This window comes from Pleurodeles waltl, chromosome 3_1 (assembly GCF_031143425.1).
Source record: "Pleurodeles waltl isolate 20211129_DDA chromosome 3_1, aPleWal1.hap1.20221129, whole genome shotgun sequence".
Lineage (NCBI taxonomy): Eukaryota > Metazoa > Chordata > Amphibia > Caudata > Salamandridae > Pleurodeles > Pleurodeles waltl.
The window spans coordinates 97,348,695-97,374,247 of record NC_090440.1 but is presented as its reverse complement, the minus strand read 5'-3'; the positions used below and the strand labels follow the sequence as shown (position 1 = coordinate 97,374,247).

The following is a 25,553-nucleotide window of genomic DNA, read 5'->3' as shown; positions in this document are numbered from 1 at the left end:
TTTAATTACTTCAAGGGGATATGAGTCATTAGGGGACCCTCACTTGATTTTAATCATTAGTTTCCCAAGTTACTATGTTCAGAGGTTTAAATGTAGACTGGATATAGTCACCCTGAAGGTAGTCAATAGTCAAATATTCAAACATTCCTTCAAAAAAGTTCAAATAAGAAGGGTCCTTTTAAATGCAATTTGCAAACAGTTTCACTTTATCTTTTTTTTTTTGTTACACAATTGGAAAAAAAAATGCACAAACCTCTCACAAAACAGACATCGAGTCTCCATTTTAGGCTCATCATCTTCCCAGGCAGCATCGTCTCCACTGTCATACAGCTCAGGCATGTCATCATCACCTGCTTCAGACATATCTAAATGAGACATTAAGAAAGTATGTGTTAAAAAACTTGATGCCTTAGATGCATAAATATATCTCTATTATATTTTTGTCAGTACATGTATTTAACTTTTTACCCATCAAGGTCTTGTACATCCATCAACAGTAATATAAACCAACACTATTCCTAAATAATGGTCTTTACCAACAAAACAAAAAAAAACTGACTGGCTCCAAACTGGCTGACTCATATTGTTCAAAATCCTTTTATTACAAAATTGTTTTTATAGTAATCTATCAGCCTATCATGATTCATTTCATGGAACTTACTGGGTGCTGAATTTAGCAGTTCTGCATTCGAAGTTAAGCAAATAAGTTTTCTGAAGACCAGTTTACTAGAATCATGGTATACTACAAGTCCCTGTGCAGGAATCGGTGCACACTGCTGAACATAATTCAACCAGAAACTCCATCTCCCATTTAGTGCTGTTTGTACATACTGGAAGAATACAACTACATTCTGCTATGCATAAACTTCCATATCTGCAACAAGAACAACTGCCTCAAAGACACACTGTACTGACATGCTAGCAGTTATGGCACAGGACCGTTTACTTTCAGGAGCTGTTACAAAACAGATAGCTCCCACCATGCAATGTATTGAGGAACTTGTATTTCCAAAGGCATCCAGAGCTGTGCTGGAGGAGCACCCAATCAGGTACCAGACTTTAGGAGTGAGCTTTTGTCTCCATGCTGAGAAACACAGCAGCCCTCACTTTGCCTCTTAAAAGTGTGTATTGCGATATCCAACATTTAAAAGTGCAGTTCAGAGTTTCAATATTTTTTGTTTTGCCTGACCAACCATCATTTGTAATATGTTGCACAAGTCTCCCTTTAGGTTATTTTCCAATGCATACACATTATTTTCTCTTACATCAGTGTTAAGAATGTGCGCTTCGGATTTGCACTGTAAACTTGAATGTATACCAGTCTTTATCCTCTGTAGTATTTAATGGTAGTGGTGTGGTGTTCTTTATCCTCTATTCCAACAGTTCTAGATCATTTATATCTGTTAGTCAGTGTACTCATTTAGATGTGGGTACATGAAAGTGTGTGTTTTATTCCCAAATGGTGAAACTGCAATGCTGCAGTAATCATTGGTTAAAAATTTGCTGGCTGTAGATGTTGTTGTTTTAATGTGATCTTAAAAGAAAACTTTGACTTTCGTACAGTTCCTTGTTTAATTGGCTTGGTGAAGCTCCAAGCCTAAATTCTATATCTCTATTGTAGAAAAATACATTCCCAATGATGTTCTGGATCTTGCGCAGTATTAGTGCTAGTCAGTCCTTAAATCAGCACATTGCCAACACCCCAGGGTTAATTGCTTCCTGAAGCCGCTTATTTTGATGCGGTTTGTTGGACTTGGCCCTTTTTGCAATGTCTCCCCCAGATATTTTGCCTTCTGTTACTGAACCATTTTTGTTGGCATTATGCCTCTGTGCACTTTTTCCTTGATGACCAGCGGTAAAGTGTTTGTGCTCTCTCCCTAAGGCATGGTACAATTGGCAAATACCTAAATGGTACCTTTAATTTACTTTTAAGTCCAGAGAATACAGTATTACATGTACCCAGTGCCTGTAAATTGAAAACTGCTAGTGGGCCTGCAGCACACATTGTGCCACAAACTAAAGTGGCACTTTAAAACATGTCTCAGTTCTGTCATTAAAGCTTATAGTGCAATTTTAAACTGCCAATGCAGACTTATAGGGCAGGGTGCATGGTATTTAGAAAGAAGAACACATGGGTTTAATGTTTAAATGTTCAGGCAGTAAATAATTGTTGTTTTTCACTGTTGTAAGCGCTATCTCTCCCATTGACTAGCACTTACCTTATTACATTTAATAATGTGTTAACTTAGGACTGGGGGCAGACTCAAAAGGATTGTAATTTAAATTCCTCTCTAATGGTTGGTAAAGTCATGTTTTAAGTTACAGTTCTGAAAATGGCACTTTTAGAAAGCTGGCATTTTCTTGTCCCAGTATCCTGATTCAGTGGCTCTGCTGTTGGGGTTTGTGTGTTCTTCTCAGACGGTGACACAAAGGGGACCAGGTATGGGCAGGATGGTCCTTCCTGCCATGATGGCTGGTGGCAGAGCTATACCTTGATCCACGTATACTTCAAAAGGGCTCCGCGTATACTTCAAAGGGACACCACCCTTTCATCACCCCAGAAGGTTTTGCGGATTGACATGGGAAGGGAAGAACTTTTCAGAACCAGTTTGTGTGTGAGGATGTCCCCTCACACAAAGGCTGGCACCAGGTATAACTACTGGGCCCCCAGAGCCATTCTTCAGTACAATCCTGGACCTGTAGACATTACAAAAGAAAGATTGTTGTGCTCCCTGGAGGACTGTTCTGCTCCCCAGATGACTGCTGTGCTGCACCTACAGGACTGCTATGCTGCTTGAGGACTGCCTTAACCCACAGAGAGTTGCCTTGCTGGTTGAGGACTGCCCTGATCTATGTGAAAGAAGACTGGGCCTGATCCCTTCATCCGAGGCTACCTCAGTGCCTCCAAAGGTCAGTTGGCTGACCTGTTTGTGATACAGGAACGCAACAAGTTCCAGAGGCCTCCTTGTAACTGGCCACCTCATCTGCTGCACTGGACCTGCTAATGGACCTGCCTGAGCCCTGCCTGTCTTTGCTGGAGTGAGTCCTGGATCCTAAAGTGCTGCTGGATTCTTGGCTGGCTTCGGTTGAGCTCCTCCTGTTTACAAAGTTGAAATCCTGAAGTTTTCGTCTCTTCGTGCCTACGAATGGGTCTGCGTTCAGACTCTGCTTCCTGCAATGACTGCCAACATGAAGCCTCAGTGAACCAGACTTTTCAAGGCAGTGATGCCCAGCAAGGTGAGACCTGCACTTCCCGTTACAACAGCAGCCTGTGGTGACTGCCAGCCCCCAACCTCCTGCAACGTCTAATCGTACCTTCGCGCTACAGCTATGATTGCTTGCAATGCAAGGCCTGCTCTTCGCACTACTTCTCCCTGCTTCTCGTGGCTTCCTCCACTATAGTCGGCCTGAACATGTGACTTTCTCCTAATCAAACATGACCAGATAACTGCATGAAGGCTTCATGCTTTAAAGCGCTATATCTAACTAAAATGTTGAAGTTGCATATCCCCAGGTCTCCTGATGGGATTTTCGTTATTCTGGTATCATTTTAATCATTATGATTTACTCTATTTGTCTTGTGTTCTGTTTTCACTTTATTACTATTTGTGTGCTGCATAAATGCTTTACACTTTTACCCCAAGTTAAGCCTGACTGCTTTGTGCCATACTACCAGATGGCTAAGCACAGGTTAATTTAGTGATTCTTGTGGTTCACACTGGCAAGTATTTTGGTTGTTGCTTAGGTAGTGCTTTTGCACCACTACCCAATAACCCACTTTCCTTCACTGTGTTTTTAAATCAGCACTTTCTATTTACCTTTAGTACCAACTGTTTGCACTTTCCTTCTGTCCTTATATTTGACGTTAATGTTAGCTTCATTAAGTAAGCAGCTTGCTGACGTTATAGTTCTCATGCTTAGTTTCCTGTCCCAGTTCCCTTCAATCTTCAGGCTTTTGGGGTTTAACATGATGGCAAAATATTGTATACAATATACAAAGATTGGACTGAGGTACCCATATGAGGTACCCATATGCAGATTTGCTTTCCAGTTGGTTTGGAGAGAACTACATGCAAACATCTTTGCCCAGGAATGGCCTTTAAATGTTTAGTCTTTCTGTGTTATCATCAGTTATACAACCTGGCGCTTGTACAAAAACAGTGCACTAGTACAGAGGATAGCTGGCCATGGTACAGATTAAAAAGCATTTGCAAAGCCAATAGGTCGCAAGTTCGGTACCTATGGCCTTTGCCAATTCATTTTGGAGATATCGTATAGCATTGATTAAATTTAGCAAAATGTTTTTTGCCAAAGCTGTGCAGAAATGGAAAAAAAAAGTGAAAAGGGAAACTATGCATGTAAGTGTACATAAGGGTCATGGCACTATTGGCACAGGTATCTTTCATTAGCTATGCACATGGATAATGATGCACGGGAGTGCCTATTGAATAATGGCGGCACCATTTTATTTGTATTACTGATCCATATGTCTTTACTGATCCAAAACCACAGACATCATCAAAACAAAATAAGTTTTCAGTTGTGCTAAATCGAATTTTGGCAAATAAAGTTGGCTGGGCACATATATGAGCTGCCGGGCCCTCTGAAAAATGAAAACAAATAAATAGCTACATTTTAATCTTTTGCGTGTGTCGAGCGGCCGGGAGCTGTCTGATGCTGCAGAGCGCATGTGTGTCGGACGGTAGCTCCCGGCTGTCCATGCACATGGCACTGGAAGGGCACCAGAGGGATTCCTCTCAAGAGAGGAACAGCCTTGGGTGCTGGGAAAAAGCTTCCCCAGCTCCTGGGGATGTTTCTTTGTTTTCAGCGAAATGACATACAGCGGCCATGGTGCAGTGACATAATTTCACTGAAAATGAAAGGGAAATTAGTAGATCGGCTAATTTCACTTTCACTGCCCCCACCACCACCAAGGCAGACGGGAGAGGTATCATTGGAAAGGGCTGAATCCCCCCTTTCCAACTGTACCCCTCCCTAGTAGATCCCCGATTGGGGTTCGTTGCAGGAGGTCGAGCCCAGCAAGGGTCCACCCACTAGACACCAGGGCTCCCCCCCCCTCCCTGTTTTTGGCCATAATCAGTATTCTTCCACCCCTGGGCAGCAGATGGGGGAAATAGTCCCAGGGTGGGCAGAAAGCCCATTAGACACCAGGGAAGCATTAAAAAAACAGAGGGGTGGTGGCTGCTCACCACCATGGGCATGGTTATGCCCCACCCAAACGGAGGAGAAGAACAGTCTTTCTGCTCCCCCTCTGGACTAAAGCATCTCATCCCAATGCCAAGCAAGAGGACATTTGATTATTTTGGGTGCAAATTTCACATTTGGCACAGGAGAGCTTGGCTAACTCTCAATATCGTTCCACTTACAATGGTGAACGGCTGTACTTCTGGGCTTGGGTAAGCTGCCACCCGAAAAACCTACCAGAACCAGACACCTCTAAAAAGTAAATACCTGAGGGAGCCAAGGGTGGTGGGCTCACAAGCACAGCTATACCAGTGTTTCCCAACCTGTGGTCCGGGGACCCCTGAGGGTCTGCAAAGCCTCCTCAGGGGGTCCATGACTGCTTAGACAATTTAATAATATTAACAGATTAGGTCCCCAGCTTTCAGTAATGACTCACTGGGGGGTCCCCGGATTCCAGTAATGATTCAGTGGGGGTCCACGGGTTCCAGTACTGATAAAGTGGGGGTCCACAGAAGTCAAAAGGTTGGGAACCACTGCCCAACACCATTTTCTTACCCACAATGCCCTCCAACTTTGCCTGAAGTTATGCATTTTCCTTACATTTCTGTGATGGAAACTACTGGAATCCACAGAATTCCTATTACCCAGCATTGCCCCACTTGTGCCGATAAAACTTCTGCCCAGCTTATGTGGCTAGGCATATCAGTGACAGGAATAGATACAACCACGGTCAATAGAAGTCTCCACCCAAAGGCTCCCACTGTCCTTAGTTTGGTACATTCCTGTTGCAGTACTACGCCCAGCAGTTTTATGAGCACAGGTGGGGCAATGCTGGATGGTAGGAATTTTATGGCTCCCTGCAGATTCCTGAACTTTCCATCAATGAAACGTGAGAAAAATGTGTTCTTTTGGTTGAGGTTTGAGGTTTGCAAGGGATTCTGGGTAATAAAACGTGATGAGAGCCACGCAAGTCAGCCAACCCTGGATACCTCTATGTGTCTAGTTTTTAAAAATTAACAGGTTGGCTAGGTTTCCCTAGGTTCCGGGTGTGCTAGGGCCCAAAATCTACATTGGAATAAGAGGGTCAGTTTTTGGTGGATAAAATGTGCTGGGTCTATGTTGCATTTTGGGCCATTTCCTGTCACGGGCACTAAGTCTACCCCCACAAGTGAGGTACTGTTTATCAGGAGACTTGTGGGATGCCGGGTAGAAGGAATTTTGTAGCTTCACGCAGATTCCAGAACTTTTCATCACAGAAATGTGAGGAAAATGTGTTTTTAGACAAATTTTAAGGTTTGCAAGGGATTCTGCTTAACAAAACTTGGTGCGAGCCGCACAAGTCACCCCATCCTGGATTCCCCTAGGTGTCTAGTTTTCAAAAATGGAAATGTTAGCTAGGTTTTTCTTGGTGTCAGCTGAACTAGGCCCCAAAATCCACAGCTAGACACATTGCAAAAAAAGGGTCCGTTTTCAGTGGAAAAATTTGATGTGTCATGTTTTGGGCCGTTTCTTGTCACAGGTACAAGGTCTACCCACAAAAGTGAGGTACCATTTTTAACAGGAGACTTGTAAGAGTACAGAATAGTAGAACATTTCTTATTACCAATTGGATTTTGCTGCATATGTATCTTTCAAGTGTATAAGAAAGATTACATTTTGAAAAATACCCTCCAGATCATACTTTAGAGATGTAGAAATAACCACTGCTCCTAAAACTCTATATCTTGTGCCCATTTAAAAAATACACAAGTTTCCTTGATACACATTTTTCACTCTGCTGATTTTGCTCTAAAAATTGGTCCATACTTGGTACTCAATGAAAAGTCTTTGTGTGGTGCCGCTCAGTTGTTTGCTTTGGGTACCTTGGGTTCTTGGAGAACCTACAAACCCAAAATATTCCCGTAACTGGAAGGGTATAGCGGACGTAATGGTATATTGCTTTTGTCAATCTGCCATTGTGACAAAAAGTTACAGATGAAAATGATGTCGCAAATGCCTGTTTTTATTTCCTCCTCATTTTCAACAGTTATTTTCCTTGGCAAAAACTTGAGGGAATCTACACAGGTGATGACCTCTTGGTGAATTTTGACTACTTTTCAGAAATGTACAGCTTTTCTAGATCACCCATAGGTTTCACCACAAACTGGAAGCAGGTTGAGAGAACAAAAAAAACAAAATAGATAAAAATAGGCTACCTCTTAGAAAAATGCTAAAGGTATGGTACAAAATTATGTTTTTGATTCAGCACTGTATGTTCCTAAAAGCTGGGAAGATGGTGACTTTAGTACAGCAAACCGTTAATGGGTGGCACGTTTAGGGAAAAAAAACATACACTTTTATCTGGAGCACTTTTTCCCTATTTTTCCAAAAAAATAAAAAATAAATCCTATATTTTGCTGATTATCTCAGTCCATTCCAGGGGAATCCACAAACTTTGGGCACCTTTGAAATCGCCAGGATGTTGGAAAAACAGGCACAAACCTGGCGAGGATAGCTTATGTGGACAAGAAGTTATGGAGGCCTAAGTGTGAACTACCCCAAATAGCCAAATAAGGGCTCAGCATCATGGGTTTTGGCCTAGCAACGAAAGGGTTTGAAGGACTTAGAGGGGTGTGCATGCAACAAAGGAGCAGGTGGGTGGGAGCAACAGGGAATGGGTGGGGGTAATTAAATAAAAACAGACCCAGGCTGGAGGGAGAAGGGATAAAGAAGGAGGGAAAAAGCTGCTCACAAGCGAGAGCACAACATGACATGCGGGGAATACGAACACAAAAGAGAGCTGCACATGAGGGGAAGAACAGCACAGAAGCTGATATTTGGCAGGGAGAAGCACACAAGTGAGAGAGCTGGAAAATAACATGCACTCTCATGGAGTGCTTAGTGAAAAATGAAGAAGCAAGTCTCAAAATGAGCAGTGGAAGGATACAAGTAATCCAATCAAAGGATTAATAAGGAGTATATGTTCTACGTTAAGAAGAAATACAATAAGAGGAAGGCATACCATTGTATAAGCAAACAAATGACAGTGAATAGTAAGCAATGGGCAAGCTCTAAGCCCACTGTAAGTTTTTGTTATGGTCCGTGAGGGTTTCGCCTACAGACAACTAAAAGTTGCCTGGTAGGAGAGACCTAAAAAAAGACTTGTCAATAGTGTTAAGATCAAAAACATGTTTAACTCATGTAAACGCAGGAATGGTAAAATAAGAAATCACTGTAAAGGAACCCAAATACGTAGTAGTTTCTTGCATTCTTTACTTTGCAAAAATGTCAGAATTCATTTAATTTGGAATCAGAAATATGAAATGAAGTATACATATTTAGCTAGCTTGCTCCACGTATCCCAAGTCCCATATTCATGGTCCATCACTTTAATTTATTTAACAAATCTGTACATTTTGTAAGATGCAATCTTTAAGTACTCACACTAACCAATTTAATAACTATGATTTGTAAAGCAAAAGGAGTTATTTTTGCAAATCTAAGCAGTGCAAAACCATGTCTGCAATTTAAGAATGTTGGTTTTGCACAGGTGTATTAAAATAGAGGATTCTGCTTGAGTAAATAATCTCTTGTGAATGTGCAGTGGACAGTCCAAGGCAAGAAGTCCTGGAAATTTGTGTACACCCAAAAAATGACGTTTGTCGGTACTCACGATCCAATTTCCCATGTACTCTCATTATAAAAAAAATGTACTGCAGTCTGAAGCAAGTCCATTTCCGGGAAGGAGCATGTGGATGGGAACATGCTCACAAATTGGTAACTGTGTATTAAAAGGGCTTTATTCAAAGGGAAACAAAGTGAAGATTTTTTTTAGCCAGGGCATTTACATTGGTGCTGCAGGTGTGTGTGAGTTTTCACACAACTAAATAGAAGTTACAAATGTCAGGACACTTGGGAAGCCACTGACTGTCACATTTTTCTGGTGTAGTTCTGAGAGCCTTTGAATTCCAAAAAGCTGTAACTCGCTACCCATCTTACGGTCTAACCATGCAGGTGGATATTTTCCACTGACCTTAAGGATCTGGCTCATAGATTTTGATGTGTATGGAATTATCTTTTAACATACCTGTGTTATATGCAGGGGTGTGGAATTTAATAAAATATCTACTTGTCCATGTGACAAGTTGCTTCATAAATCTACTTGTCCTATAAAAAAATCAACTTGTCCCTTTGGTGCATGTGGTGCAGTGACAAATTATGGCAATGTTATCGTTATATAAGAGCTATGATAATCCTGATTGTGCCGGGGCTAATACTATAGTAAGGCTTGAATACAAGCAATTTCCCTTCCTGGCCTGGCCTCAGCATCTGCCAGCCTCCTCCCATCAGATAGCTTCTGCTCAGTACAGCCCACTTATCACCTCATCTAAGCAGCGTGGCTAATTATGTTAAGGCTGGCTAATCAGGAGAGGCCACCAGCAAGCTGGAATCTGGCTTTCAAAAAAGAAAGTCTTATATATTATTTTCTGTATTAGTTATGATAAATTAAAAAGTGGCAGGTTGTTGAGTTTAACATTACCATTCCTCTGCGTCCCTTTAGGGCACATTTAGCTCCCTCCTATCAATACTTTTGCCATTGGAAAACATTCCCATGTTTGCCTATGGAGCTAAGTATCTACAATGAGAATAAATGAAAGGTGCAGTTTTCTCTCACCAGGCCAAATAAAATATCCTTTATAATGCCCCTGCCTATAATTACATGGCACCCCACCCGTGGGGAATCTAGGGGAAACCTTATGGATAGGATGACACGTGTAAAAATAAAGGTAAATCATTACTTTGAAGATACTTTAAATTCCAAAGTCGAATTTGCACACATTCTACTTTTTAAAGACACTCTGCGAGGCAGGGTTGCCTTTAAAAAGTGACAGCAGGCAACACAGCAGTGCACACTCCAGCGCAGAAAATCTACTGGGCCTCTAAACTTCTCTGTCCTATTATATAGTATTGACTTATAGGTAGTTTGAATCCCCGTTGCCCCATAACTTAAAGGGACTTATAGAGGGTCTGCCACTGCCAATTGTAATAATACCATTTTACCATATACCTTTTATTCAGAGCACTGGCCCTGGGCCTGTTAAGCAGAGCCTGGGCACAGTCAGTATCAGTTACCACCAGTATCACTTAAAAACATTGGATTGAACATGCTGAAAGGATGACTTTCTCACACACTACATTTCCTATACCAGAAAGGCAGATCATAACAATGGTATCCACCAGTTGCCTCTGATTTTTTGTAATGGTTTATTCCTCTCCCCTACTATTTCTTTGCTAATATTCCAGTGAAGTTCTTGTTTACTTTAATGGTTACTGACCATTTCATCTAAGGTATTTTGCGAGGCTGTGCTCAGGCTGGCCTGCACTTGTCTTTCTGTTTTCCTGCACGCAGCCTCTGGTCCCACTGCTATGCTGTGATAAGGTTCTGGTGTTCTTTCCCTGTTAATGTATGGCTGTGGGAGTTCAGAAAGGCTGTGCTGCCAGAGTGTGGTTTTGGAGTCGGGGGCTCTTCACTGTGTCTGGCACCAGTCCTAACACTAACTTGGATACCACGAACATCGAGAAGACTCATAATGAGTCTGCAATTTAAGAGCATGAAGCCGAGCTGGCACTTGCAGCCTTTCCTACACTGACAATGTTTTTCAGCTCTGTCCCCACCACCCCATCCAGACACCCTGTGGGATCTACTTAATAAGAGCTGCTATCGTGTGATTGGCACTGTGGAAGGAGGTGCACTCAAGACTGCCGAGGGCTGCTTGGTGCCGCAAAAGGACATCACAAAAATATAATAAAGAATTTTGGTTGGATGGTAGGTTTTGGTCTGTGTTCTAATACTGTAATAAAAGCAGACCTCCATTGCCCAGGATTGTAGCAATAACTTCTAAAAGAAGAAGGCAGTCACCTCCTTGAAGCGACTGCCTCCTCAGTGGACAAAGCAGTATTGGAGGCCCTTCAGCTCCTTCAGTTCATGCTGCTGGCAGCTTGCATCCCTAACCCTTCCCTCAGGTCAAAGACCCTAACCAGGTCCCTTATGCCTCAGTACCGCTGGGTTTTTCCAGCACCAGCTATCAGCAAGGCAAAAAGAGAAAGGTACAACCTTAGTCACTTAGACCCCTTTCTGTGTATACCCTACATGTTCTACATTTCTGAGGAAGGGCTTGAGCTAGTGCTGGAGAAGAACCCAGGAAACATCTTGGGAATAGACGCATCAGAAGAGGGTCTTGGACCAAGCCTGCCCCACACTCAATAGCTAGGTCTAAACAGCCCTGGGTCTTACCTCTGGACCAAGATCCAGATCATGGAGCAGATGTACTGGAACAAAGAGACTTATCATCGGAGGTCCTATGAATGGACCCAAGCAGAGCAGGTGGGCAGATATGTGGCCAGTAAAAATAGTAAGCCTCCAGATAAAGAGATCATGTGTCATATGCAGGCAGAATGCCATCACCCTTTTGTGGAGGGTAAGGTAGTGCTAACACCCAAGACTGAGAGTAAAATGGCTTCCTTTTTTTCCAAAGTGTATGAAGGACCTGAGGAAGAGCATGAACAGGTCTTGGCTAGATTGACAATATATGCTTCTTGGCCCATCAAGAAAATCCTTGATATAGTGGAGGGAGCCAAAACTTACAACAGACTTATTTAACCAGAGATCCAATCTGGTTTGGAGCAGCGGCCAGTTTGCTTTCTGGACAGTGCCAACTGAACCCTTTCCGTAGAATGCAGAGGCATCCTCTTCATTAAGGGTGTACCTGAAACTGGGTGAACTGGTGATCTCAAAGACAGGCCCTGTAGCAGGTGGAGGCCAATTTAGCTAGCCTATCCTAAAAGAGTTCAGAAAGTTTACCACAGCTTTCGCCTGATGGGATAAAGCCTAGGGTTGGATGAGGAAAGTGTTCAGCATTCAGTTATTTTACAAGGCAAGATTGATCAGCCAGGTCATTCCAACGTCCAAGGTTACTAAAAGAACCATGCCTACAAGCGAGGCCAGTACAAGATCTAGTTCAAGATTAGGAGATTCCCCCTCCCCTTGCCAAATTATTTCAACTGCCCTCCAGACCTAGAAGCTCTGGAAGTGTATCCATTCGTACAGGACTAGGGGGTAAAGTCTGCAAATACATCTTCACTCCCTTTGCCATGATCACGAGTGGCAGCCCAAATGAGGAGGCAAGGGGTGAAGCTGGTTTTGATGATTCCCTTTTGGAAAACTCAAGTACTTTTTTGTGATTCTGTATTCATTCCCTGGTCTATGTACATTCATACAGACTGCCAGGGACAGCAGCACGATATGGACCTAAAGAAGGGCAGAAGATGGGTTACACCTACAAGGTTAGAGATATGTTCTGTATCAACAAAAGAATGTATTTTCACATACAGAATGGCACAGTAAAATGAAAAGTAGTTCTGTGAACCGTGTTCAAAAGACTCCGACTGAGGTTTGTGTTCAACATTAAAGAGTAACAGGGATACCAGTTTCAACATTAAATCTCCTGATGAATTTATATTTGTCATGCCTTGGGCATTCTTTGAAATACATTTGGAAATTCATCAATACACACCAGTCAGAGGCGTCAAGGGCAAACATCAAGGGCAACAATTGTTAACTCTGGCAACCTCGTTTGACGTCTACCTAGTCATAGATAATGTCAAGTATTTATCTTTTTTCTTTGACAATCCGAAAATGTAATTTTTTGCATTGTTTTTCGCTTGGAAGCCTGTAATTCAAAAAGCAATCAATGCCACAGGGCTGTTAGCATATAATATAATAAGTGATAATGGGCCATATGTATGAACACATTTTCTCATAGACACAGAATGGGCAAAACTGCTTGCTACATCTGGCCGAATGTCTTTACCATTTATTAAGACCAGCCACTGCCTTATAAGAGATGTTACAGTAGCTGCTACATAATGTACATTGTAACATCATAAACTGGATAGTACAACCATAGATAAATAGAACAATCAGCAACTTATGCATGCTTATAACATGCTACTTCATTTGTACGATCTATGGATGCACTATGATGGAGGATACTCATTTTTTTTTTTTTTTTTTTTAACTCTCAGGATGATCTTTCAAGATACATCTCACTGATGAGGCCCTATAAAACAACTTGGCTGTGAGGTGTCCAGGTGACTATTCAGAGGGGATGTGGCCTGGCAGTTTGGGCTGGACTGTTACTACTGGACTAGGTCCCCGAATGACCTACGTAATGTACATCTTAGTCTATAGTGGCACAGAGAACAATAAATAAATAAATAAGACAATAAACTGAAGGGCTAGAATTACCAGAAGCTGATATTAATTCAATCCACTGATCACATCTTCTATTTTTCTTAGTGCTATGCTCCAAATGCAGTGGGTATGCCCAGAGGAGGGTCCATAGTTTAACATGTCTACAACTCAAATATAATGAGGGGTTTCTTGTATTACCCTTCAGACGAGATGTAGCTCAGCAGTTTAGGCTGAACTTCCTACTGAAGCAAGACCATGCTGATATGCACAAGCTACATGTTTGTAGTGCCACAAAGAACAAAAACAACACACAGGATTACGGCTCAAAGTAATAACTAGTATCTGAAATTATTTCAGCGATTCAACTCATCACATTCCTTTTGTTTTCCTTTTATCAAGACTAGCAACTATTTTCTGGGACAGGAGGTCAGCTGGGGACAGTAGGTACACATTCCAACCACAAATAGTTAAAGCTTGAAGGAGATGAGAACGGTGCAGCACCTCTAATCAAATCTCCTCTTTTATTTTCAGAATCTTCTACTTAGTCTACAGATTTATAAATAGGGATGCCTCTTTCCTATTTCTCAGGGCGGTGGCTAAATAGCACATAACCACTGCTACTTAATCAGCAGCTATATCATATCAACTAAGAAAACACTACATAGTCTAATATTTAACAAGCAGCCACGTTAAATAGTTACGTTTCATGCTATTTGCCCGGTGGCCGATGAAATGGTATAGCATCTTTGTTTTATAGCTAGCTATACTTTTTGGGGATATGCCCTTCTGCCAGTTAATTAGAACATAATCTCTGTTATTTAGCTAGCAGACAAGCTAAATGGTAAATATTACTACTTACCTAGTGGCTGGCTAAACAGCGAGTAAGCAGAAAGTAACAGTTGCTTTTTGTGATGCACCAGCTTTGTCATTGAACTACCCACCACACAGTACGACTCAAAGTATTACACCTTGGAAGGCAATTCACACATACATACACTGAAATCATAGAAATGTGATGATAAAGGTTTGACAGTCGCAACTACTGACATCTGTATATTGCATGATATCATAGGTATGTCATTTGAACGCTATTCACAGTCCAGCACACCATTTGACATACCCTCTTTTGACTTCTCATCGCCCTTCAAACAAACAAAATGACTCCAATACATTTCAGTCAGATGATCTGCCAGGAAACCATCCTCACCCTCAAAATACAACAGGTTGAGCCATTGCATTCAATGGCATCACACTTAAAACCACTCGACTTCACCCTTCATGAAGGCTCAACAATGTTGAGAGAACATGTCCAGGGGCTTTCAGCATGGTCCTAAGGTTTCCACTGCAGACTGGAGTTTGATTCAATGTATAATCATGTTTTGAGTATAACATGCTCTTGTCCTACTAAATATTGTTTGGTCTGGCTACAGTCCTTGTACTTTTTTGTTTTAACAAAGTAGGTATTGTGTAGAAATCACAGAATACCCAGTGTAGTTGGCTAAAATGCCTTATTGACTAACAGCACCAAGAGATCAACACAGGGACCTGGGAACATTGGCAGCTACAGAACCATCACCAGAATGAATTTATATCACTGCATAAAATGTGCCACAAATGTAATGAAGAGAGCTTAAATGTCCCAAGGGGATTTGAAGTAGTTCTCCCTTGAAAATAATTAAAAACATGTGGTGAAAAATTACATTTTACAACACATTTCTCAAATAAAGTGTGCTAAAAAGCAAAGGGCACTCGTGCAATTTTCCAGTACTCTCACTGTGTGCCAACTATGCCTGACTTTCCCAAAAAGTGTTGCAGGTTCACCTGCAACAAGAAAATGATGGCAAAATACCATGTTTTTTCAGCACAATTTCACAAAATGATTTTTAAAAACCCATAAGGGAAATAGGTACACCAGGAAATTCAATTTTATGTGACCGATAAGTTACAATAGCATCCATATACAATTCTACATTTAATTTTCTTTCATTTTTCCATCTTTCAGCTCCAAGTAGGTGTTCCATCATTGTTACACCTGTCTTTCCTTGGAAGTGGGAGGACAAATAAAAATAAACATATGGATCTCAGTCTCAGGCAATAGATACAGGAGCAGAGAAACAGACTTTACAGGCTAATGCAGCAGTCGCTCAGCTTATGGAGATACTAGCGTTACAGGCCAAGCCTTCAAACTACAGTATTTGTATTTTATTTGCGTTACAAGCGCTAATACGCGAAGGTGTCCTGGCGCTATAAACTGTGAGAAGTTATGTGAGAGAGGACCAGAATTGATTCGGCAAGCTAAAATTACTGTTTGAAAAGATAAACATTTATGAGTTTGTGGAGTTTCAAAAGATGTGGCTCCGTCCAAATAAGTAAAGGCAGGTGGTTCCAAATATGAGCGGTGCGGACAGGAAAAGAGCAACCTCCCAAGCGTGCTCCACGGATTCTAGGGCGAACAGAGACCAGATAAGCCGTAGAAGAGCACAGAGTTCTGGAAGGGTTGTAGCTCGCAAACAGCTGAGAGATACAATTAAAAGGTGGAAGAGATTTTAAGATAGCCTTATGGCAGAAACATAATGCTTTGAAAAGGCAGCGGTTTTGAATTGGGAGCCAATGTAGATTGTTCAGGTAAGCGGAAATTCTGGCCCAATTAGGGATATCCAGCACAAACCTGGCAACAACATTCTGTATCAGTTGAAATGTGTGCATCAGGAAAGAGGGGAGCACAACAAAGAATGCATTGGAGTTGTCAACCCTGCTGATAATCAGTGCCTGATGAGAAGTTGCCAAGCAGGGCGCGGTATGAAATGTAAGACTTCTCTTAAGAGTTTCATCATAAAGAAGCAGGTGGAGGTGAGCTTAACCCTGAAGGTTGCACGTTGGTGACAAGAGACGGGCAGGAGCCCAAAACCATGGGCCACCAATCAAGAGACCAGATGGGATGGGGGAATCACCAAACAACAAAACTTCAGCTTTATCCAAGGTCAGTCTAAGGGAGCCTGTGTTCATCCAACTGGCGACGAACACCAGACAGCTTTTGAACTGTTCCTGAATGATCTTAATGTTACATCAAGATAATTTGTGTGTCATCTGCATAGGCAAATTGGAAGCCAAACAGAGCAATCAGGTCAGCCAGGGAAGTGACATACAGGTTAAAAAGTGTAGGGCTTACTCTATAGGATGAACCTTTGAAGGTAGACCAGCATACGATGAACCTTTGAAGGTAGACCAGCAGGATGATAGTTGGACTAACTGTGATTTAAAGGTTAAAAAAGTAGATGAACCAGGCTAAGACAAAGCCTCAGCCACTGGTAGCAACGGCAGAGAACAGACAGGCTTTACTTAAAGATAATGTGTAAAACATTTAGAAGCACTAAAATAGTTAAAATGTCAAAAACACAATACAATAAAAATCCCAATTTAGAAAAATAGAGTAAAATGTAACAAAGAACCTGACACCAAAATCACAAAAATCCAATAAGGGGAACCAGAGATATGAATTTTAGATGATTCAAGAAAAATAGCATCAAAAAACCAAAGTGCCAAAACAGTCTGCCAGTCAAGACTCACTCCAGCAAAGGCCATGAACAGGATCCAGTCGAGGTCCAGCTGCAGCTGGTCAATTGGGCACTCCAAGAAAAAAAGTCTCTTGCAGTTTGTTGTGTGCCTGTAGCCACACAGGCCATCAGCCAACAATGTGATAGACAGTGCAAGGCCCGACAGGGACGTATGCTGTCAATCTCATAATAAGCGTGACACTAAGTCTCGCTGTTCTTGGAGCCCTGGCAGGCAGCGCTCAGAGTGGTAAGACATGCTTGAAGGCTCTCCGCTGCTCAGAGCGCAGTTCTGCCAAATGACAAACTACATGTTAGACTAACATATTCTGGGAACTTTTCTGCATGGCTGCAAGGTCCCAGAATACGCATGCAAATCAGCTGTGGCAGAACTCAGCAGACTGGAGTTTTGTGACACTTGGAAAGGCTGCATTTTTATGAGAGCAATTACTGTCACAGGAAAAAAGGCAGCTGCCTGCTGCATAGTGGAAGGGTGCACCACATGGTCGGGCCAGTTCCACAGTACCCACTAAGCAGACAGACTGCACCTAAATTCTTTTAGCCTACACTAGGACATTCTCATATTCCGGCACCACTGCACAGGCAGATCGTCACCATACAGTTACCTGGGCTACATGTTTAAGTTAGGTTAAGTAATGTGATGTGAATTTGTACAGCACACACCTCACTTGCAAAGGTGTCTTGCCAGATCCAAAGCCTTGTCTCCAGTTTCTTGTGAAATTCGAGGAAGGGGAAGGCACAACTGACAGATGTGGTTCTGTGTATGTGTGGGGGGAAGGAGTTGAGTCCGGCTCAGCAGAGGTGTCTGGTAGGTTTGTGGAAGTTTATGCAGTTGTTGAGGTATGTACAGCCACTATTGCAAAAGGTTTTGTGTGTATATATTAAGAGTTTGATGAATGCCCGTTTGAGAGCCACAAGAACTACTTGAGGTGCGAGGTGATGAGAGTGCTAAGTAGGAGGTTGAGGGTGAGCCTGGCCACTAAATTTTCTATGATCTGGAGTCTTATGGCCAGCAGAGTGTTGATACTAGCACAGAGTAGTCCAACTTGCCGGCGATGAAGGTTTTAGTGATTGTTCTGCAAATGTTGGTTGGGAGTCATTTGAAGATCTTCTTGAGCATGTTGAAGATGTGTTCAAGTGGCCATTCATGGTGAGTTGGTTGTCAATTACTATTCAGAGGTTCGTTGTGGGGGTTGCCAGGAGGCGTGTGTGTCTGTGTTCTGCAGACCACCAGATGGAGTCCCAGAGCAAGGTGACTTTGCCAGAGATTACTACTTCTGTCTTGTCTGTTTTGAGCATGAGGCAGTTGATTTTCATCCATCTGGTGACTTTGGCCATGGAGGTGCAGAAATTAGTTCAAGTAGTTGGCGTGTTGTCAGAGAGATAGAGTATGAGCTGGGTGTCATCAGATATAATGTTGAGTCTGTGGGCATGGAAGATGTAGGTGAGTGGGGTCAGGTAGGTGTTGAACAGAATAGGGGTGAGTGAGGATCCTTGTGAAACTCTGCAGATGAGCTTGACAGCGTCCGAGATGAAAGGGGCAATGATGAACAGCTGGGTGCGTCCTGTCAGGAAAGAGCATATCCAGCAAAGTTTGGAACCTTGAATGCCGGATTTGTGCAGAAGATGGATAAGGGTGGGATGGGGGTTGGTTGAAGGCTGTGAAAAGTTCAAGTACGATGAGGGCACTGGTGTCACCTCTGTCGATAATCATCTAGAAGTCGTTTGTGAACGTGATTAAGGCAGTCTGTACTGTGGGTGGGTCTGAATCAGGATTAAGTAATATTTAGGAGGTGGATGGTGAGGAACTTGTTTGTCTTGTTTATCACCTTGTTTTTCCATTACCTTTGCTTGTTAGGGTATAAGGGAACTAGGCCGGTAGTGGTCTAGCATCTTTGGGACGGCTGAAGGTTCTTTATAAGAGGTGTACTGTGGCGTGTTTCCAGACATCCAGATAGGTGGCTGTGATGACTGAGTCTTGCAAGATCCAGGTGAGGGTTGTGCTGATGGGGTCAAGATCTTTGGTGCAAGAAGGGGTCTTAGGGTGCTCCAGCGTGCATGGACTGCATGGTTGTTGCGCTTCGTTGACATCATGAGCTACTGTGCCCCAAGACCTGTTCGCGCAAACCAAATCAGTCAAACTTTCATCTTTGAATTTTTCATGACATCTTTGCTTGGGAAAATAAAATTAGAAGGATGATAGAAGCAGTTGTTTTTGAGAGATCACATTCACATTAGGATCTCTTAAAGATTTGCATTCTGTCGCCCCTCTTACTAGATCATAATAAAGGGGTTTAGAGTGTGCCTGAGGTACAGTAACTCTCCTAAGCACTCAATTCCCCTCATAACAAGAAACTTTTTTAAAGCAGCTCTTTGAAAAAAACACAGCCTGTTTAAAAAAAAAAATGTTTCTAGTTCGGAAATAAAAATGCTGGAAATCTGCAGTTGCTTACAGGTCACCATCTCCTTACAAGTCGCTAGCTGCCGCCACCTTCCCCAACGACTGGCAACACGCCGAGCTCAACCTCCTCCTCAAGAAACCCTCAGCAGACCCCCACCAACCTCCAAAACATCAGGCCCATCGCCCTACTTCCATTTCCTGCGAATGTCATTGAAAAAGCAGTCAACAGCCAACTCACCACATTTATAGAAGACCACAACATCCTCGACATCTCCAAATCCGGATTCAGGTCAAACCACAGCACCGAAACAGCCCTCCTGGCCGCAACAGACATCCGCTCCCTACTGGACAAGGGAGAGCACTTGGCGGCTTTCAACACAGTCTCCCATCACACCCTGATAAGAAGACTCCACGAAGCCGGCATCAGAGACAAGGCCCTCAACTGGATCCAATCCTTCCTCTCCGGCAGAACGCAACGAGTGAGACTCCTCCTTCTTCACAGATCCCACACCCACCACCTGCAGAGAGGGATCCTCCCTAAGCCCCACGCTGTTCAACATCTACATGGCCCGCTAGCCACCCTCGTCAGAAGCTACGGAATAAACATCATCTCCTACGCCAACGACACCCAACTCATCCTCTCCAACGAACCCGACAAGGCCAGACACAACTTCTGCGAAGGCATGGAAGCAGTCACCAACTGGATGAGAAACAGCTGCCTTCAGCTGAACACAAATAAGACAGAAGTACTCATCATGAGCCGTCAACCCAACGCATGGAGCGACTCCTGGTAGCCACCCACCCTCGGAAACCCACCCACCCCCGCCAGCCAAGCCCGCAACCTCAGAATTATCCTTGACCCCGACCTCAGCATGAACCATCAAATCAACTCAGTCACCTCCACCTGCTTCTGCACCCTCCGCAAGACCTTCAAATGGATCCCCCTTGAACATAGAAAGACCATCGCACACGCCCTCATCACCAGCAGACTGGACTACGGCAACGCACTCTACGCCGGAATCAACAAAAAAAAAAAAACTCACCCGCTGTTGGACCTGGCCCTTTTGCAGGGTCATTCCCCAGACTTTTTGCTTTTTGCCTCCTTATTTTTCTCACCTTTGTTGGCTGACATTTTGACTCTGTACACTTTTTCACTGCTAACCAGTGCTAAAGTGCATGTGCTCTCTCTAACAAATTTGGTATGATTGGATTATACCTAATTGGCATATTTAATTTACCTATAAGTCCCTTGTAAAGTGGTATCCCTATACCCAGGGTCTGTAAATTAAATGCTACTAGTGGGCCTGCAGCGCGGCTTGCGCCACCCACTGAAGTAGCCTGTCAAACCTATCTAAGGCCTGCTAGCGAAGAGCCTGTGTGCGCAGTTTTCTGCCACAGGGACCTGGCATCTAAATTTACTTGCCAGGCCGAGAACTCCCCTTTTACTACATAAAAGTCACCCCTAAGGTATGCCCTAGCTAGCCCTTTGGGCAGGGTGCCATGTATGTAGAAGGCAGGATATGTGCCATGTTGCGTGGCCTGTCCTGGTAGTGACAAACAGCCTAACTTGGTGTCTCACTGCTGTGAGTGCTGACCTCTCATAGGATTGCATTGGAAATGCCCTGCCTTAGGCATGTTTGATATGGTTGTGACAGTGGTAAGAAATGCTGCTTACTAGTGTAGGTGTATTTTTTATTACTATCACAGAAATGCCACTTCTAGAAAGTGCGCATTTATCTGTGCTTATAACTTTGGTGTTTTGCAGCTTGTCTCCAATCAACGTCTGGGCAGACTGACAGTTGGGGCTTTGTGCATACTTCTCAGACAGCCTGAACACAGGGAGGGTGGAGGTGTCACAGAGGTGCATCTGCATACTGAATAGTCTTCCTGGGCTTAGAGAAGGGAGAGGCGGGGCACACCTGTATTTGTAAAGACTGTGCCCTGGCCTCACACAATAGGGTCGTTAACCTCCCACTGATGTTTGGAGCCTGTGCTGAAAGGAGAGAGGGGGCACTCCCAGAACCAGTTGTAACTGGCTGGAACCTCCTCTTCCTACCACTGAAACACTGTAAGAACTGACTATAAGTACAGGGGAATTTTCCCCACAATTTGAACATTCTTGGAACTTGAACCTGGACACAGAATGCTGACTCACCAGGAAACCACTGTGGACTGCTGCTGTTATGCAGACCTATGACCTGCCTGGTCACTAGGAGGAACTGCCACCATCTGCACCCCTTGTGCTTGTCTGTAGTTGGGCCCACCAGCCCTGTGCTCCTTTGGCTCCTGATTGCTCCCAGGGGCAGGGTGCTGTGCCCCTGACCCCTGCACCGATCTCTGTTGGCTTTAAGCGCTGTAAAATGCGCTTTGTTTTGGGGTTTCCTGAAATCACCGCCGCAGCCCGGGCTTATGGAAGTGCCCTCACGCTTTGGAGGAGCACTTTCTGCTGTGCAAACCACCGCCGCAGCCCAGGCCGCAAGACTGGCTTTAGCGCGATAAAAAGCGCTTTGTTTAGTTCCCCGAATTTACCGCCGCGACCCGGGGGGGTCGTATTCGTAACCAGCGTGAGGAACGCGCTGTTCTCCGTGCCCCCGGGGCTCCCCCAACAAAGTGCCAAGACCGGAGCGAGTACGCTCCAATCGTGCACCCGGGGAGAATCGCGCTTTCTGACGTGCCCCCGGGGCACAGGCAGGCACCATCCTTGGTGCCGGCCCCGCGGAACAGCCCAGGTCGGGCTTTTACCGCGGCGCGCACACCAGATCGGGTGCGGCCGCATCAGGGAGCAGGACGGAAGCCTCATCGGAGGCCCCTGCTCCTCTCCCTTCTGTTTGGCAGCCGCGCCGCGGACAAGGGCGGCTGCCTCCCCCTGAGCAGGACGTGGGGAGGGAAGGGAGTTCCCTTGCCCCCCAGTCACTGCGCTAGGGGCACGATCGCCCCCACCACTCGACTCTGGTGGCTTTTGGGCCCCCCCCCCTCTTGGGAGAGGGCCATCCGAGGCCCAGGGGACCCCACAGGGGCCCGTTCTACATGCCAAGGAGAGGGCGCTGATCGCCCCCCTCACCCACAGACACCGCGGGACCCCTGTGGTGTGCCCAGGAGCACCGAGGGCCCCCCGTGTTCCTCTCTAGGCACTGGAAGTGCCTTTTCCACCAGCAAGCAGGTACCCTTTAGGAAAACTAGGCTCTAGGAGCCAAATACAGACTTACAGCCGTTTACTATTTCCTACCTGTTTACTGGTTATGCATAAATGTGCTAAATGTTCGTTTTATGGGCATGTCTAGCTGATATGTATTTATATGACTTGTGATATGGTTCTTTTATTTAGGAATTGTTCATAACAAGTGCATTTATCTTTTGCTCTAATTCCTGACTACTGCTTATGTTGCAGAATCCTGAGTACTTGCGTGTTCTAATGTGCCAACTGCATATTCTTGCAGAGTATTAGTAACTTGTGTAACATTCTGACAACTGCTAAGGTAGCAGGGTATTACTTACGTGTAATGTTGGTCTAATTATGTTTTGTGCAATACAGATTATTTTTACATAGCTCAGTGTTGTGTTTACTTTGTGGTGTACATTTTGCGTCACGTGTGTTGTGTGTTGTGCAAACGCTTTACACATTGCCTCCAGGTTAAGCCTGACTGCTCGTGCCAAGCTACCAACAGGGTGAGCAGGGGTTATCTTGGATGTGTAACTCCCAAGCCCTGATTAGAGTGGGTAGGTTCTGCCTGGCTGAGGTGCATACCCTAGCCCAGTGGTTCCCAACCTTTTGACTTCAGTGGACCCCCACTTTACCATTACTGGAACCAGGGGACCCCCACTGAATCATTATTGGAATCCGCGGACCCCCTACTGAGTCATTACTGAAAGCTGGGGACCTAATCTGTTAATATTATTTAATTTTCTAAGCCATTGCGGATCCCCTGAGGAGGCTTCACGGACCCCCAGGGGTCCGCGGACCCCAGGTTGGGAACCATTGCCCTAGCCAACCAGAAACCCCATTTCTAACACCCGCAAATTGCAAAACATCCAGAACGCCGCCGCCAGACTGGTCCTCGATCTACCCTGACACTGCCACATCTCACAACACCTACGTACACTGCACTGGCTCCCAACAGAGAAAATAATTACTTTCAAGATCCTCACCCATACACACAACACCGGACCAGCCTACCTGAACCAGCGACTCAACTTCCACGTACCCCACAGGGCCCTACGCTCAGCCCAGCTTTCTCTCGCAGAAGTACCCCGCATCAGAAAAACCAGAACAGGAGGACGATCCTTCTCCTACCTCACAGCCACCTCCTGGAACGCCCTACCCATCCACTTCAGGCAAACCACCTCCCTCCTCAGCTTCACGAAGAACTGAAGACATGGCTTTTTTAAACCACCTCACCGGTATACGCTACACTCCCCCACCCCACCCTCCCAGCGCCTTGAGACCCTATCAGGTGAGTAGATGCACTTTACCAACACTGATTGATTGACTGGTTGAAATTGTAGGGTAGCTTAAAATACTGACCTGTCTAATTAATTTCTATTGCCAGGGTATTCTGCGACCCCTCTTGTTGATGGGCATTTTGTGATACAACCTAGACATATATAGTAAAATAAAATAACAGGATGGTCACAAAATGTTGCTGCACAGGTTCTATTTACAGTTTGTGAGCTGTCTGGTTGTACAGCTGACTGCAGGTTTAAGATGCTGCATTAGGACTTCCAGCTGCTGCAAGGCCGGCTCTAAACCAATAGTCACAAAACGGTAACTAACTGTCACTCAAGGTGACCCACAGAAAAGGCACACAGAAGCACATTGGAAACATGGAACTACCACACACAATCACAGAAAACTTTGCAACTACGACACACGTGTCTATCAGTGCTCTAAACACAGAAGCTGCGCATGGGACGAGTTTTTCTTCGCTGGCCAAAACATGCGCAGATTGTGTGAGCTTTTTTGACAGGAGGACATGTGAGGAAGCAACGCCCGAACTCCCTTAAGGGTTATACGGCTGATTCAGGGAGGTGGGTCTAGAATCTGGGACTTACCTCACGTCCCTATGCAGTTCTTGCGATTTCTCAGCCTTGCTTCAGACACTAGAGCACTTTAAAAACTGGAGGCAGTAAGAGCCAATCGCTAACCTAGTTTGTACCGATTGATTGGAGAATGGCTGGGTGGAGGCGGACCTGGGAGGGTTTTTTTTGCTCTGTAAAGCTTCCGATTGGCTATTAACAAAAGGACCGCCCAGGATGAGGTAGCCTACTTTGACCCGGAACTATTAAGAGTGGCTGTTGCGGAAATAGCTTTTATAGTCGCACGTGGTGTTTGTGGTCCTCGTTACAGCGCATTCTGAAGTTGGGAACAGCGGATCCGAGAATACCGCCCGTCAGCAGCCAGGAGACTGCGGTTTTGCCGTGTCACGGTTTCCTAGTGCTCTTACAAACGTGCTAAAGATGACGTGACGGCATGTTAGTAGTAGTAAGGGGGGCGCAGGAGTACAGAAGCATGCTCGGATGTAAATATGACCATTTATAGCAGGGCGTAGGGCTGCTGGCTCGTAAACTCCAAACATAATTTGTTTGCTTCGCGTGTTTGAATGTGTTCCTCTGGTCTTTTGAATTGGTTTCACTTTCCCACCAGGTGGGGTTTTTCCAACCTCGTATACGAGATGTTTTAGTATGGCTATAACTGACATTGTGCATATGCTGCCGACCTCTGTGGAACGTGAGCTCCACGCCGAGTCTGCCTTTCTAGTAGGGGCAAGCCGCATTTTAGGTGGGTAGTTTTCGGTCTGGTGTGCTCCAATACTTCTTGATTTTAGTAAAATATTTATATTACGTATAGGCCAGCTTGTGCCCATCGCATTTTAATTCCGCCCAGTACAGCCAATGTTTCCAGACTTTTGAGACCGAGCCCAATGCAGACCAGAGTTGCACCGTTTTAAGCAAATTTCTAATTTCTGTTCAACATGTGTATAGTGGTAGGCGGTTCATTGAGCACATAAGCACTCCTACAATAGTCCAAAACTATTCATAACTACTAATTTTGAAGATCAGTCTCCACTGTGTCCTTCTAACCAGCACTTGGGTAAAAATAATTACAAATCTGAACCTGGCATTGATGACCTAACTTTACAAGAGC

General features: G+C 44.3%; 1 protein-coding gene across 2 annotated transcripts in view; it reads right to left on the bottom strand.

The window, feature by feature from the left end:
• Nucleotides 1–24,573, bottom strand: part of PRMT3 (protein arginine methyltransferase 3) — a 739,945-nt gene extending 715,372 nt beyond the window's left edge. The window contains exons 1-2 of one of the 2 annotated variants that reach the window (XM_069221933.1): nucleotides 24,461–24,573; nucleotides 254–365 (exon numbers count right to left, since the gene is read on the bottom strand). In XM_069221933.1, the coding sequence (XP_069078034.1) occupies nucleotides 254–363 (110 nt within the window). In that variant the 5' untranslated portion in view covers nucleotides 364–365; nucleotides 24,461–24,573. Of the gene's footprint in view, nucleotides 1–253; nucleotides 366–23,933; nucleotides 24,006–24,460 lie in introns of those variants that run through there. The other variant, XM_069221934.1, reaches the window with a different exon arrangement.
• Nucleotides 24,574–25,553: the final 980 nt, after the last annotated feature.